At 42.8% G+C, this 16,404-nt stretch overlaps 1 protein-coding gene across 5 annotated transcripts in view; it reads right to left on the bottom strand.

Moving 5' to 3' along the window:
• Nucleotides 1-15,817, bottom strand: part of UBR5 (ubiquitin protein ligase E3 component n-recognin 5) — a 135,354-nt gene extending 119,537 nt beyond the window's left edge. For all 5 annotated transcript variants that reach the window (XM_082601317.1, XM_082601319.1, XM_082601318.1 and 2 more), the window contains exon 1: nt 15,715-15,817. In XM_082601317.1, coding sequence (XP_082457443.1) covers nt 15,715-15,776 — 62 coding nt within the window. In that variant the 5' untranslated portion in view covers nt 15,777-15,817. The remainder of the gene's footprint in view (nt 1-15,714) is intronic.
• Nucleotides 15,818-16,404: the final 587 nt, after the last annotated feature.

The following is a 16,404-nucleotide window of genomic DNA, read 5'->3' as shown; positions in this document are numbered from 1 at the left end:
AATTCTAATCCAGAAAGTTACACTCCTCAATTCCAACAAAGGGGCCTCCACAAAACAAGGACTTCAGCTTTTATCAGTGCTCAGTACAGTCACATAAAGAAAATTTCTGTGTTGACTATAAAACTTACTGTCGTTGGGCTTTTTTAGTAGCCCTAAATATAAAAAAGATTCAATAAAAATGTATCTCAGAGCATGATTAAGAAAAAGTTTCTCTCTGATATAACATGATAAGTAGTTAATTTTTCAGCCATTGCTTTTTGTCTTGGCTTGCAGAAAGTCCAAAATATGATCCAACTTAAACTGATACTCCACTGACACTTCCTACCATCTTTACCGTCTAGAAATTCTACCCACTCTCTTCCTTGCTTTGAGTATTAGTCCTGGGAAGGCCCTCAGAAACTGTCCAACCCCACATCTTCATTTTATAATGACAACAAAACCTCTTTTGACTAGAAACAGACAAAACAACAAAAGGTACTGCATGTACAAAATAAATACAGGGTCTTTTTCACATTCACACAAAAGACGCTGCAATTTCATCACATATTCCATTTAATAAAAACTGCAAAACACTAAGAAAAATGACACATGACTAATATCACTTTAAAACTGACCATAAATAATACACCACCTTAGGCAAAGCTATGAAATAATAAGGCCTATTTCTAACAAACTTTACATGCAAATAGATATCATCTTCATATTAACCATACTGGTAAGCTACACATTTATGTCAACAATAATGACCTGCCCAAAAGATTTTCAGAACTCTCCTTTTGGAACTGTCTGTAAGGTTTCTTTTAAATGCCAGCATCTAGCCAGTAGCTAGTACAATGCCTCGCACATAGTAGGTATGCAAATGATTATTAAAATAAATAGATTCTGCAGCAAAACCTAGTCATTTCAAGACAGATGTGTCTCTGGAAATAGAAAACATTCAGTCCTAAAGCTGACTATCAAATGGATGATGAAGCCAAGTACCTCCTGTCCAAAGAAAATTCTATTTCGCAGGAAATACACCCTGTGTCTGAGCAGAGTCATAGTGAAGAACTAATCACTGGCCCACATTTCAATCTTTTAAGTCTCAGAACATAGCAAATGTTTCACATTTCCTAAATAATGCACCCAAACAACCACCTGACTGTATGAGTAATACTAGTGATGTCAAAGAAACACATTTACATTGGCTCCTCTTATGATTCTGACCTGGATGCTTCTGGAGGGGGCTCTGTGATATTAAGCTGTTTAACTGCCCAGTACAATACTTCTGTCTGGAAATAGTATGTCCATTAATAGTTACTACTGCTACAAAATGCATTATGTCCAGTGCCGTAAATACCAAGCCTTCACTGTTTCTAGTTTCAAATACACAGTGTCAATCTTTTCTAAAACTTTCATGGTACCCAAATCTCCTTCTGAACTATTATACTTTACTATTAGTTTATCATCTTTTTTAATGGTCATGATATTCAAACTTTGAAAAAGAAATCCATAAATTCTTTTTTTTAAATATTTATTTATTTGTCTTAGTTGCAGCACGAGGGATCTTTTTTTTTTTTTTTTTTTTTTCAGTTGAGGCATGCAGGATCTAGTTTCCTGATGACCAGGGATGGAAACTGGGCCCCCTGCATTCGGAGTGCAGAGCCTTAACCACTGGACCACCAGGGAAGCCCCCATATTAATATTTAATTGCGTGTGTGTGTATATATATATACACACACACTAACAGGTGTGTGTGTGTGTGTATATATATATATACACACACTAACAGGTGTGTGTGTATCAGAAAAACAAGTTACTTCCCATGCCCATTCCAAGAAGAAAAGGAAAAATAAAGCTGAATTAATGCAGAGTCTAGTCTTTGCCACTTCACTAATCATCTGGGTACTCCAGCCCTCAATTTCCTAAGCTGTAAAACATGAAAATCCTAAAATCCTCCTTGATGTAAAATTTTGAACATCTCAAAAATGACTTTCTACTCAGGAAAGTCAAGTAGACTTGCGGTCTAGTCAAGTCGAAAGGTAATACCAATTATTACAGTCTACCATACAGCATGATAATAGGTATCCTAGAAAAGAGAAGATAAGTTCTCACTGAGCACTCGACAGTAGGACTGTCGAAACAGCCTCCCGAAAGAGAACAGTCCCAACCCACTACCGACCAAAGGTGAGCAAACACTCCCAAGCCCAGGAGGTGAGGTGATAAGCTGTCAATGTGCTTTTGCTTTATCACACGTTATTATTTCAAATAAGCTTTTGCTACCCGGAACCTTCCCCCATTAAATTTATACGGAAAGTATAATGAAAAGATAACATAATTATACTAAATTCATTTGTGCCAAATCAAATACATGAGCCCTACCAGTTAAAAAATGAACAAAAACAAAAACAAAACACAGAAGAGTTGGGCTGGTTTTGAAGAGCTCCCCTCCAGTTAAACAAACAAGGTATTCAGAGTTTAGAATGTCCACTGCTTCTAGATACCCATTAGAACGAGTACAAAAGAATAGAAGAGCAGGTCTGAGGCAGGAATAAAAATCAAACCTTAGAATGGCAAAGCTGACTAACATATATTAAATACAACTCATAAAACAGCATCTATAGGCCTAAGTCACAGATTCAGAGCTGAGATGAACTTTCAGACGTCACATATACCCCCTCATCTTACAAATGAGTAAACTAAAACTAAGACTCACTGCAAGGAAATGACTTGCCCAAGACTACATGACTGATTAGTAGAAGGACCAAGTCTCCTGACTCCAAATCTAGTATTTTTCCAGTTCTCAGAGCTCCTTCTCCATCAGGGCCTGCCTATGGTACACAAATTCTTTCAGATACACAGTAACTCTTTAACTCTGTAAGAACTATAATACTGGATAATGAATGTCAATATCACAAAACAAACCTGAAGACAGTTAAAATGTATTATAAAATTTAAAGGATTAAGCAGATACATCTAAATTCAGAAAACACATTTTTGAGTATTTCATCTCACCTTGGGGTCTTAAATCCAATATGAAATTCTATATCCATTAAAACAGAGCTATCACATGAATGTCTAGAACCACAAATAACCTTAAAATATTTATCGGCAGTGCACTACATGAAATTTTCATTTTATTTATTTATTTATTTATTTGTGGTACGCGGGCCTCTCACTGTTGTGGCCTCTCCCGTTGCGGAGCACAGGCTCTGGAAGCGCAGGCCCAGCGGCCATGGCTCACGGGCCCAGCCGCTCCACGGCATGTGGGATCTTCCCGGACTGGGGCACGAACCCATGTCCCCTGCATCGGCAGGCGGACTCTCAACCACTGCACCACTAGGGAAGCCCTGAAATTTTCATTTTAAACAACGACAATAACAATGAAAGAGTCAGAGAACACTTGGTCTCATTTTTAAGTGTCTCTGTGCTCCAACACTACTCTCCTGGTAGCATTCAAGGCAGCCATAGGGTCAAGCCCAGCCTGTCCAGGCAGGAATAGAAAGGAGCACAGACTACCCACATAAGCTCTTCAAGTATCCCCTCCTCCTTGCCAATTCCCAATATCGTCTCTTCCAAAACTAAGTCAAAGCATTAGGATGAAGCAACTTGTTTTCACACCCCGACAGGCCATTATCCTCTTGTGTTTTTACCCCTAGACAGATCTTTTGCAAACAAAAAGCAAAGGAACAACAAAAAAAAAAACCCTGCCAAGTCTATATGTAAACTGTTCTTACACAATGCAAGAGTTCTGGACTATTATTAAAACTCTGATTATCAATATCAAATAGAGACATCTATGATGAACCTCTAGTTGCTACCAGCATCTTCAATGCCTATAAATGAAAATTCATTAGACTCAAGAGAATGGAAGTAAGAGGATGAACCAGTCCCCACACCCTGAAACCTTGTCTTCAAAGCCCTTTGCAAGCACCAGGTTGAATCATCAGATCCTTCTTCCCTGTGACTTATAGTTTCTATTAGCACTTAATTCTTTATTTTCATGTGTCTCCCCATTAAACTGAAAGCTCCGTGAGGGCAGAGGCCATCATCTTTGCATCCCAATGTATATAATTTAGTTAGCAAACTACTCATTGAGTAAAAGAGTAAAATCTATTTCCCACTTTGCCTGTTTATTTCTTCCACTGATCAACAAAATTTAAGTAAAAGAAACCATGGGCAACCGTAGACTCACAGTCCTTTCTCCCTCTGAGCCATTCTACAATACAAAAACCCTCTTCCCTACCACAATCCTAAGATCACAGAAATTGGAGCAGAAAAATCCTAAACGATCTGGTCCAATTCTTTCATTTTACAAATGAGAGTCATATCATTTATTCATGGTCACATGGCCAATTAGTATCAGACACACAGAAAAAAACAAATCCCCAACCACTGTTTTCCTCCAATTTATATCCCATTACCATCATATCAAAGACAGACTGCCTACTATATATCCCATCAGTTCAAAATCTTCTAATACCAAGTTTTCTTTAAATTTGTGTCTTCTAATCTATGTTATCTTACCAGAAAAATGACCAATTTTCAAAAGCACTTATGGAGAAAATGTACCTTCCCATCTCTAGTACTTTGACAAGGATGTGAAAAATACTTGGCACAATCAAGGTATTACCACTGGGGAAAGCTGGGTTATGAGTACACGGGACCTCTCTGAATCATTTTTGCAACTACTTGTGAGTCTGCAATTATTTCAAAGTAAAAAGTTTAAAAAATAAATAAACATGGCCCACCTACCGGATGCCACTCCCTGGGCCCACTAAGTCTATCACCTCACTCTTCTCCAAACTTCTCCAATGAGCTAGAAAAAGTTCCAACTACTTCTCAACCCAAGTTCCAGGAAGGGTTGGTGCAGCCACCCCAGGCCTAGCACAATGTCTGAGAAGCACACAAACATTTACTGAACAAGGGAAACTAATCTAACACTGTGCTCAAACTCCGTGCAGGCAACACATGGCAAATATTTACACAGGTCAAACTCGACTACCTCTTTCACCAGTCTTTCATAGTTTGCTACTGGTCTGTGGATCAGCATCACTCCCCCAACTAAGACTGTGAGCCTATGAGCACTGACATCTGTTTTTAAAAAGCTATCCTCTCAGCGTCTTATAGTTCTGGGACAGACCTAATATTTATGTAAATTAATTCAAATTTTTAAAATTTCATTTGTAAAAACAGAAAAGCAAACAAAAATAAATTACTCTAGCCTCAAAGGGCAGGAAAATACCCCATTCTCAAACAGACAGCTACAGAACCTATAGCCTGAGGGGAAAAGGATGGCTGGGGGCAGTGAGGAACGGCAAGCTTGGCCCTATTTGCTGTCATCACTTAATTTTAAAACAAAGAAATGTGGGTGAGAGCCTTTTATACAGGGGTCCTCACGCTTTTTTGTTCCTGATGATGGTGGTCCGTTTAGACGCTATAAGAAGCACTATTTTAAATCCAAGAACCTCTTAATCCGAAAAGGCTACCACAATAAATGTTTTTACTACAATTTGGTTATGTTACTCTTTTAAAATTTCAACACTATTGCCAGAAAGACTTTCCATTTCCAAAAAAAAAAAAAAATGGTTTTAAACATATCATGCTCAAAAACAAAACCCCCTCAAGAATGTCCTAGAATTCACCAAAGACTGAATCTCCATGCCAACTGAAGAAGCTTTTTACATTTCCAAAGAGACTTCTGAGGAGTCAAGCGCCCTGGAGAAGGAAAGCAAAAGACCAACTAGCCTAAAGTCCCCGCCACTCAACAGAGTTTTTTGAAACCAGAAACATTCTGGATGGTATGGGGTGGCTGCTAACCGCATACTGCCGCCTGTCTCTGGATGCAAGCGTTGTACTTATTTTTCGGTATCCTTCGGCTCTCAGAAGTGGCAGAAAGATGAGCAACTGCCAACGAAATCAGCCCCCACGTCACCTCTGACCTGCAGACCATGGGTTGCCAACTTCCCCAAGAGAAGACACCCGTTCCTGGTTCTGCATCCCCTCAGCAGTGACAGAAACCTAACAGGGAATCAGTCGGAACATGTGGCACCAATTTGTATTCATCCCTGCTGGCAACTGCAGGAAGCAAAGAAAAAGCAGTTCCTATACTTCCCCAAACAACAACCAGAGAAAGCAAAGGTGCACTGTCCACAGCATCCAAGGACTCCCTCCTTCTCATTACTCTTTATCTATAATGATCAGAACACCTGATAAGCAGAAAAATGCAATCACTTACGGAAAACACTGAGGGACTTGTGAGAGATGAAGTTTAAATATCACCAGAAACAGAAGCATACTAAGAGAATTTTAAACTGGATTTGCACACAAGAAAAATCACCTGTCTGGTGCTTCCTTTAAAGTTTCCATATGCAGATGATGACACACAGCACCAACTGGACTAGTTCAAATTCCCTTTGGACAGGAAACAAAGTCACTCCCACAACCTAAGAAAATAGATGATGAACTGCACAAGCCCACATACCCCTCTCCTCAAAGCTTTTCATATAAAACCCTGCTTTCATCATTCAGACATCAAAATAACCCTATATTGTCTCTGCTTCTTTGACTTTCTTCATCAAGTTAACTTACACATCTCAAATTTGGCTTTTTCTTAAAGCTTAGAAAACCCATCCTCCTCGACTTTTCAGGTCACAGAGCAGGCTGTCCCAGGAAAAAACACTCAGGTGGACCTCCACCAGGCCTCTAACAGGGTCTTGGAGCCACTCATGCAAAGCCCATCTCTGGAGTTTCAGATTGTCTTTGAGGAAAACCTGGTATCTGAGTTCACGAAAAGAGCTAGAACACCTTATAGTCTGAATTCTGGAACAGCAGATTCATGCTGGAACAGAGCCAGTTTCTTGGCTCTGAAATGGTAGGTTCTCAACACTTTTCTTTCTGTACTACAAAAAACGGGGCCTGGACTGATGAGAATGGAAATAAAATTCTATTGATTTATTCAAGAGAATTCACAGTGCTTCCTAAACTGGACACTGTCATAATCTTTATAACCAGCAATCTAGACTACCACTATTACTACTGAAATTTCAAAACATAATCTCTTTATATATATACCAGTACTTTAATTAACATGAAAATTTGCTATCGAGAAAAATGTACTTTTTAAAATTTTGAGCTTTTTCCTATGAAAAATAACGTAACATTTTAGAGTCAAGAAAAATTTCAAAATACATAAAATTATATCCAGCATAATCACAACTATATTAAAAAAAAAATCCATGTACAGGAAAAAAGGGACCAGAAAGTCACCAAAACATTACCAGTGATGGCAACCTTGCTAGACTTTATAAATTGATCTTTGTTTTCCAGATCTTCTATGTTTTTTATAGGAAGGAATTTTTAAAAAATAAAAACTAAGAAATAGCCAGAAACTTGAAAGCAACCCAAATTCCCATCAGCTAGAAAACAGATTACAAAACTGTATTATATACAAACAATGAAATACTACTACCACAAATACAAAAGAAGAAAAACTGCTACACGTGCTAAGGAAGAGACACCAAACACATGATTCCATTTGCATGAAATTCTAAAAAAGGCAAAATTACAGTGAGAGAAAGAATAATTGTTTTCAGGGGCATGATGGTGGGAAGGGACTTTTGGGCACAAAGGAGCACAAGGGAATTTTTGAGGGTCATGAAAATGTTCTATATCTTGATTGTGGTGGTAGTTACACAACTGTATACATTTGTCAAAACTCATCAAACTGTACACTTAAAAATGGGTGAATTTGGGCTTCCCTGGTGGCGCAGTGGTTGAGAGTCTGCCTGCCGATGCAGGGGACATGGGTTCGTGCCCCGGTCTGGGAAGATCCCACATGCCGCGGAGCGGCTGGGCCCGTGAGCCATGGCCGCTGAGCCTGCGCGTCCGGAGCCTGTGCTTCGCAACAGGAGAGGCCACAGCGGTGAGAGGCCCGTGTACCGCAAAAAAAAAAAAAAAAAAAAAAGGGTGAATTTTACTGTATGTAAATTATACTTCAATAAAGCTGAGTTACAAAATACATAAGGAGAGAGAAAGTTGAAAACATTTTATTAAGGTGAATGACACCACTGGAAACTGAACAAATAACATTACTTTTGCTGTTTGGGTAAAACAAATTGTATTTTTATTTACATGTGAAATAACATTAATTTTTAACACTTTATTCAATATCCTGACAAAAATGAGAATGTCACAAACCACAGTTATCTAAGAATTTACCATATTTCTCATTCTGAAGGGGTTTATTAGCACTACAGTGATCTATCAAGAAAATATATGTAAAATATGATCCCATTAGAGAATAATTTCTAATAGCCAAGTTCAATTTACCAGTAGTCTTACCTCTATATATTAACTTAGAAGAATGCTGCAAACTTTTCATGACTTATTCTTATTCCTCAATGTGCTCCACAGAAAATCACTTAATTTCAAGAATCTTGTCTTTCCATCAGTACATAACCATTATTACAAGCGACTTGCTAATAAAATGCTATCACACTGGAAGTTAAGGAATGACACCATTAGTCAACCTGTAAGGAACATTAAGATTTCCAGTGTGATGCTGGCTGTCCCTCTAAGGCTATTATCCAAACAAATTTTCTCTTACTCTTAAGAATGTCGAATTTTGTTAACACGTTAAAACTCAGTTTTATTATGTAAAATTTCAAAACTGTCAGTCATCAAAAATAAGCATTTATGTGACAACAGGAAAATCTAAACAGATTGAACTTCGAGATTAAGGTAATTTTTTTTTAAGTTTTCATCTTTGAGATACATAATGAAGGTATATCAATTAAATGATCTGAGGAAAAGGAATAAATAGGGAAGAGGCCTGAAACCAGACTGGCCACGAGTAGATAACTGTTGAAATTGGGTGATAACTCTTGTACATAGGTGTTCACTATACCATCCTCTCTACTTTTGTATATGCTTTAAATTTTCCATAATAAAAAGTTTTAAAATAATTTTCACAGTAAAACTTAAAAATCAATTACAAAAACAAATCAACATTTCATAATTATAGTGACCCAGGAGGGCAGACTGTTGTCATTTGCTCAGAATGCCAAGGTGTCAAAATGACAGAAACACGGACTATAATTGGAGTTTGTTTTCTTAACTAGAAGTAGAGTCGTCCCTCTGTCTCCGAGGGGCATGGGTTCCAGGAGCCTCCGCGGATACCAAAATCCTCGGTTCCTTAAGTCCCTTTATAAAATAACCAGTACAATGAATAGCCTGCACTCAATATCTGCAGATGTGAAACCTGTGGATATCAAGGGCCGAGTGTATGTATGATAAAAACGGGGCAAAAAGACACGAGTACATCCTCCTGCAACATAAAATTACTCCCCTCAATACACCCTGCAAGATCTACTTAAGCATAATTTGACAGTCTTCAGTGATTAAACTTTCCTTTAGAGACTATTTCCTAAATAACCTAATTGTTAAGGGAAAAATCCTGACCTTTCTAAAGTTCATCCCATTATTCCTAGTTGTACTCCTATGTACTATGTAATTTCCTTCCCAAGTGTCTGTTTACTCCTAAACCTACAATTTAGTCACTCACTGATTTCTTGATTTATAAAACTGATCTTCCCTTGTTTGTTTTGATTTTCAATTTTTTATTTGGCTATTTCATACCCTGTCTTTAATCTTACTTTCCTTAAACAACTTAATCATTTCAGTGAAGTTTGCCTGTACCTTCCCAATAAAGTCACTCTAGCATTGTTGTTTCTAGGTAACAATCTCAACAATCAAATAGTCAGATTTCCCACTGGTTTGGTGACGTGATGCTCTATTGCACCCTAACACTTGTGTGTTTTGGTGCAGCACAATTAAACTTTAGGCAGCTTTCAACTATTACAACCTCCACTCACCACAGCTTTTGTTCATTCGGCTCCACATAATCCCTGGCCTATTTTCTGGCTCCTACTGAGTGGACGAGGATATGCTTGAGTCTTTAAAACCCAACAGTTCCTAATAAAAATAAGGAGCAGGGCTTCCCTGGTGGCGCGGTGGTTGAGAGTCCGCCTGCCGATGCAAGGGACACAGTTCGTGCCCCGGTGCGGGAAGATCCCACATGCCACGGAGCGGCTGGGCCCGTGAGCCATGGCCGCTGAGCCTGCGCGTCCGGAGCCTGTGCTCCGCAATGGGAGAGGCCACAACAGTGAGAGGCCCACGTACCGCAAAAAAAAAAAAAAAAAAAAAAAAGGAGCAATCGGACTTCACTGGTGGTGCAGTGGTTAAGAATCCGCCTGCCGGGCTTCCCTGGTGGCGCAGTGGTTGAGAGTCCGCCTGCCAATGCAGGGGACACGGGTTCGTGCCCCGGTCCGGGAAGATCCCACATGCCGCGGAGTGGCTGGGCCCGTGAACCATGGCCGCTGAGCCTGCGCGTCCGGAGCCTGTGCTCCGCAACGGGAGAGGCGACAGCAGTGAGAGGCCCGCGTACGGCAAAAAAAAAAAAAAAAAAAGAATCCGCCTGCCGATGCAGGGGACCTGGGTTCGAGTCCTGGTCCAGGAAGATCCCACATGCCATAAAGCAACTAAGCCCGTGTGCCACAACTACTGAGCCTGTGCTCTAGAGCCCGCAAGCCTCAAATACTGAGCCCACGTGCCACAACTACTGAAGCTCGAGCGCCTAGAGCCCACAACGAGAAGCCACCGCAATGAGAAGCCCTCGCACAACGAAGAGTAGCCCCACCTCACCACAACTAGAGAAAGCCCGAGCGCAGCAATGAAGACCCAACGCAGCCATAAATAAATTACTTAATTAACTAAAAAAAAAAAAAAAAAAAAGGAGCACTCACTAAATGCCATGCCTTGTGCAAAAAAACACTTTCTGTGTCAACACTGCCCAACAGAATTTGCAGTGATCATGGCACTGTTCTGTATCTGCACTGTCCAATCCGGTGCCACCAGCTACATGTGGGTACAGGGAACTTGAAATGTGGCCACTGATACCATGGAATTGACTTGTTAATTTTATTTCATTTTAATTAATTTCAATTTAAACAAGTCATGCTTTGAGACTAACTTACATTGCTTGTATTTTTCCTCATGAGTTTCCATTTAGTTTTACATCTATGTACATTCAAGATAATCTACGACAGACTTTCGCAACCTCAGCACAACTGACATTTTGGACAGGTCCATACTTTATCGTGGGGCTGTCCTGTGCATTGCAGGGTGTTTAGCAACATCTCTGGTCTCTACCCTCTAGAGACCAGTAACAATGCCCCAACGGGGACAATCAAAAAATGTCTCCAAACACAGCCAAATATCCCGTGGGGGGCAAAAACTGCACCTAGTTGAGAATCGCTGATCTAAGACTAACAGTCTGGATGCTGCATTCAATGCTAAGGATATTCTAGGGCAATTTCTTTGAGTTCCTGCTTTTCTATTTGGAAACCAGACAACACATAAAAGCAGTAAAAATTAACCATCTCTTTATAATATTTTCCACAGAACTTACATTATAATATTGTGTTTTCCCACCCACTATCTCAACTATTCTTCACCAACCTTGAGGTGTGTACTATCCCTGATTTAGAAACTGAGGTGTGAGGGACTTCCCTGGTGGTCCAATGGGTAAGACTCCGCACTCCCAATGGAGGGGGCCTGGGTTTGATCCCTGGTCAGGGAAGTAGATCCCACACGCGTGCCGCGACTAAGAGTTCGCATGCCACAACTAAAGATCCCGTGTGCCGCAACTAAGACACGGTGCAGTCAAAATAAATAAATAATTTTTTTTAAAAAAAAAAAGAAAGAAACTGAGGTGTGAGGGGGTGCGGAGGAGGAGAGACAGGGAGTGAGGTTGTAAGTAGTTAAATGACTCAATTACCACAACACAGTTAATAAGTAGGGGGGCTGAGACAAACCCAGATTTAGGAATTCCAAATTTCAAACCCCTGTCTACACTATCTTACTGTGCAGCCTTACAGCATCTAAAGGGGGAGCTCCGTGGAGAAAAACCCTTTTGATATGACAATCTCAACCAAGACTGTTTATGATCACACAACACATTATAATGCCTAAAAGTGAAGCTCACAGGAAAATTCCACATACAGACCAAAAATGAGAACTGGTTTGCAATGTAGCCAACCTGCATCCCGAGGAGTAATTCAAGACAGGGACTAGTCACAGGGACACCATCAACCTAAAAGGCCTCTCCTAACCTAGTACTAGGAAAGGGTTAAGAGGGTCCACCCCCTGACAAAAGGCCTAAATCAATTTGGAGCCCAGGAGGGAAGAGTTGAGGGGAAAGGGAAATCAAAACTCTAAGACAGGTAGGTGGCTGCTCAAAGGCTGGGATGCCTCAGGAAGCAGAGACTTCCCAGAGTACAGGCCATGTGGAATACTGAAAAGAGCCCTGGACTTTAAACATCAGAAGACCCATCATGAGGACCTCATCTGTCAGTACCCTGGATAAAACTCAGGGCCTGATTTTCCAGCTCATCAGTGAAAAAACTGATCTACATGACTTCTTTGGCACTTTCCAGGGTTTGGTGAGCTGGCACTTCCATCTCTCCCCTTAGTCTCAATGCCTAGAACCATGTTCTTGTTATGGTTTTTGCTATTTCTCGAGACAATGTTTTAAGCAAGAACATAGCATTAACTTGAGAAATTCACTAGAAAGAAAATCAAAATGTCACACAAGTATCTGAGCACTGAATGGTTTCAATTGGATACTATGAGTGTTTGCTGAGGGCCAGCGCTCTGCACCAGGGACCTTGTAATCACTCTGGAAAGCTACAACCAACACCCTAGGCTCTCTGAATTCCTCTCCTCTGCCCCATCCCCGCCTATATTCATCTACTGCATTATTTGGTCTCCCAGAGCCAATAATTAAAGATTTTAACCCAATATACAAAGACTATCACAGAAATAGCAAGTACGAAAACACAAATAAAAAGACTATCAGATACAAACGGGTTTTTTTTTTTTAAATGCTGAGTACACTTTAAATGTTTGAGCCATCACACTAAATAAAATATATGACTTTTAACAGGATGTGGTTATTTTAAAAAGACAACTTATTTGCAGAAGAAAATATTGGTGTTTTGAGACCCCTAAGTTTTCTTTGAGCAATTTATTTGTAGCACCATGCTGCCTATCCAGTCTTACTGTTTTCCGGGTAAAGACTAAAGTCTACCTATTTATAGATCTTTCATCCCGAACTACCATTTATCATTTCACTTGTGACTATCATACATAGAAAATCAACCCATTGTAACATATTCAGTTCTATTACCGAAACTTACTTTAAACCTTGGTAGATTTTTACCTGAAGACAAAAATATTCTGGGCGTATTCTACTAAGTTTTAAGGTTCCAGAAAACCAACCTCCTTTGGAAACAAATTTCCCCCAAGCAATGCAGCAATAGGTTGATCCTATTACTTTGCAACTAGGTATGCAAACATGAACTTTCTTCTGAAGGGGAGACACAGAACAGCTCCACCACGAGTCAACTACTTTTCAAAACTAAAAAAGCATGACCACCTCAAATGATGCCTTCGTCAGTCTCAACAGACCAGACATTTTTACTGCTACTATATAAAACTAGAGGTCCCTAAGATTTTACCTACAGCCCTCTCCTATTGTTCAAATATCTGCCACCTTGATGCACACATTTTATGATCTCATCAGATCCACCTCTTTTATTTCTTATGAAATGAAAACTGAAGATGATCCAACTATTCTTAATATTGTATACCGACACTACAGAAGTCAAAAACAAAGCTGATTACTTGTTTACACCAGGAATGGAAAAAGAAACGGTAGCTTTAAAAAGGATACATGTCAATTTCCAGACTACCTGAAACAAAAGGAATGCTCAAGAATTATTCAAAGTGCCCAACAAAAATGCAAAATAGGTTTTGGTATGCACCGTCAATTGACTAAGCTAGTCAGGAGTCTTCGTGCGTAAAGTTAGGACTAATATAAAAACGTACCCTACTTCTCTCCTGGCGCGATTTCCTAGGCTACAAGACAAGCCGCACTACGAGCACCAGCTCGGCTCTACGAATGACAGACAGCACAGCCACCCGCACCGCTAGCGTGGCTCCAAAACTCACAGAAAACCTTGCGTGAAAGTCTTCTGTAATGAACGAAACCGGAGCAAGGATCGCATTACCAAACGTTAAAATAAATGACGTAAAAGGAACTACGTGACAATTCCAAATGGTTAGTACTTTCAGAAAGTATTCCAGAAGTTTTACAAACATGTTAAGTATTATATGGTTACAGCAAAGATTAGACAAATCCAAACCCAACGCCAGAAACCAAGCCTCCAGCTTCCCGGATTGAAAGGCTGTCCGCCCCACCTGAGGCGGTTAGATACTCCGAGACAGAGGCCAATATCTTAGCAGCAAGTTAGGCCTCTTCCTGCCGCCGGGAAGCGCATGACAAACAGGGCATCGTGCAATTTATGTCACCCGGTCACTTAGCAAAAATTATATCTAACTTCTAAACTTGGGCCCAGATGGCCTTCCATATTTTTAAGGAACAGAGAGCAGCGAAAGTGTTGGGATAGAAAGGGACTTAAAATGTCCCCCTTTCTGACCCTGTAAACATTTAGCCCATCATTAGAGCTCAGTTCTAGATTCTAAGACTTGCTTTAATGGAGGCTTCCCTCAACCTCCTCGGAGTCTCTTTTGCAACAGTGAAGGAACTTTTCCTGCTTTATCTCATTTCCCTGAGAACATGCGGCCCTGCAATTCAATATCCTAACCTGGCAGGGGACGGTGGAGGAGGGAAGGAGAGGAATCCAGGGCCAAAACAGCCTTCTCATGAAAGGTAAAAAAAAAAACATAATTCCTCCTCCGCCCATAGCAAAACCCATCCCAGAAATTTTACAGCGTGTTAAGAAAAGCAGCACTGCGAACTGCAAACGTAAGAGTTTTCCTTTGACTCCACGCTCGGCTTTCAGCTGTCAAATTACAACTCAGGAAAACACTATCATTATAATAAAAAAGGAAACAAAAAAGCTCGCACCACAGGGCCGGGGCAGGAGCTGCGTGCACCATTCCGGGAGTAGCAGAGCCAAGGAAAGCTAATCCACTTCCCCACCCGCGCCTAAATTCATCCCCTCCCCGGACAGGCAAACCTCACTGCAGGGGCACAAATTTAATAATAACAACAATAATCATGGCGCTTCCTCCCTCCCCCCCAGCCGCGATCCGCCGGGAATCAGCTTCTCCCCACCCTCCCCGCTCCCCCGGGATCTCCAGGCCCCGCAGGTCCGACCACCACACCGGACACAGCTCCCGGGGCCCCGGGCGAGCCCAGCCTAACCCGGGGCCCCTCGCCCGGCTTCTCCTCTTCCCTCTCTTTTTACCTCCACCATCCCCCATCCGCATTGTCTGTCTCAATTCAACTTTGACTAATATGGATTCCTCGAGCCTGGGCCGGGCGGTAATTACAGCTCCCCCCGCCACCGGGAGCCGGATTCCCCCCCCATCTCCACCGAGTTCAACGCGGCTCCTTCGTGGAGAGGGGGGGAGGGACGAGGGTGTGGAGGGTGCAGTGCGCTTTCCCGTCCACATCTCGCTCGCCCCCGCGGCCCCGGGCCCCCGAGACCAGAAGTTTGCCCCGGAAGGGGCCTAGCCGGGTGCAGCGAGGACCCTCCCCCCCCAACCGCCGGACGGCGCGTAAACACCGGCGCCCGCCCCGGCGCGGCCCCGTGGGGGAGGGGAGGGCGGGTAGGCGCCCCTCCCCCAGCCCGCCGGCCCTATTACCTGTCATTGAGCTGGTCCTCGGTGCCCGGCAGCGGGTGAACCACGAAATGGATGGACGTCATGGTGCTTCCTTCTCGTCCTCCTCCTGAGCACGGCCCCCTCCCGCTCTGCTCCCCCCCCAACCCCTTCCCCTCCCCAAAACCCACAGCCGCCGCCGCCGCCCTCCAGTCCCCAAATGGAGAGAAGCAAATGCGCAGGGGCCGCTGCCGCCACCGCCGCCTCCCCGCCGGGCGTGTGTCCGCGGCGCGGCGGTCCGGCGGGGCGGGCAGGAGGGCGGATCAACACGCCACCCGCTCCCCCGGCGACAGCGCGCAGGAGTGCAAGGCCGGCGGCCGGGACCCGGGGCGCGCCGCCACCAGCGGCAGCCAGGCGTCGGGAGAGGGGCCGACTGGGGAGGGACGAGCGGGACGGCCTGTGGGCTGCGGGGCCGGTGTGGTCCCGGTGGCGGACGGGGTCCGGACTAGGGAGGTGGGGAGGGAGATGAGCCCGCACCGCGCGTCACTGGCGAGAAGCCGCCGCCACCGCCAGCACCGCCACCACCAGCACCGCCGCCGCCATCTTCACTTCTGCCCCAGTTTCTCCGTCTCGCAAGCTCCGCTCCCGAGCGGCGGGGGAGGGGCGAACGGGAGGAGGAGGAGGAGGGAGGAGACCGGCGGGCGGGGGCACGGCTGCGAGGGGGCGGGGCTCCGG

This window comes from Mesoplodon mirus, assembly GCF_964341445.2.
Source record: "Mesoplodon mirus genome assembly, chromosome: 16".
Lineage (NCBI taxonomy): Eukaryota > Metazoa > Chordata > Mammalia > Artiodactyla > Ziphiidae > Mesoplodon > Mesoplodon mirus.
The sequence above is the reverse complement of the archived record's forward strand: the minus strand, read 5'-3'. Positions and strand labels throughout refer to the sequence as shown.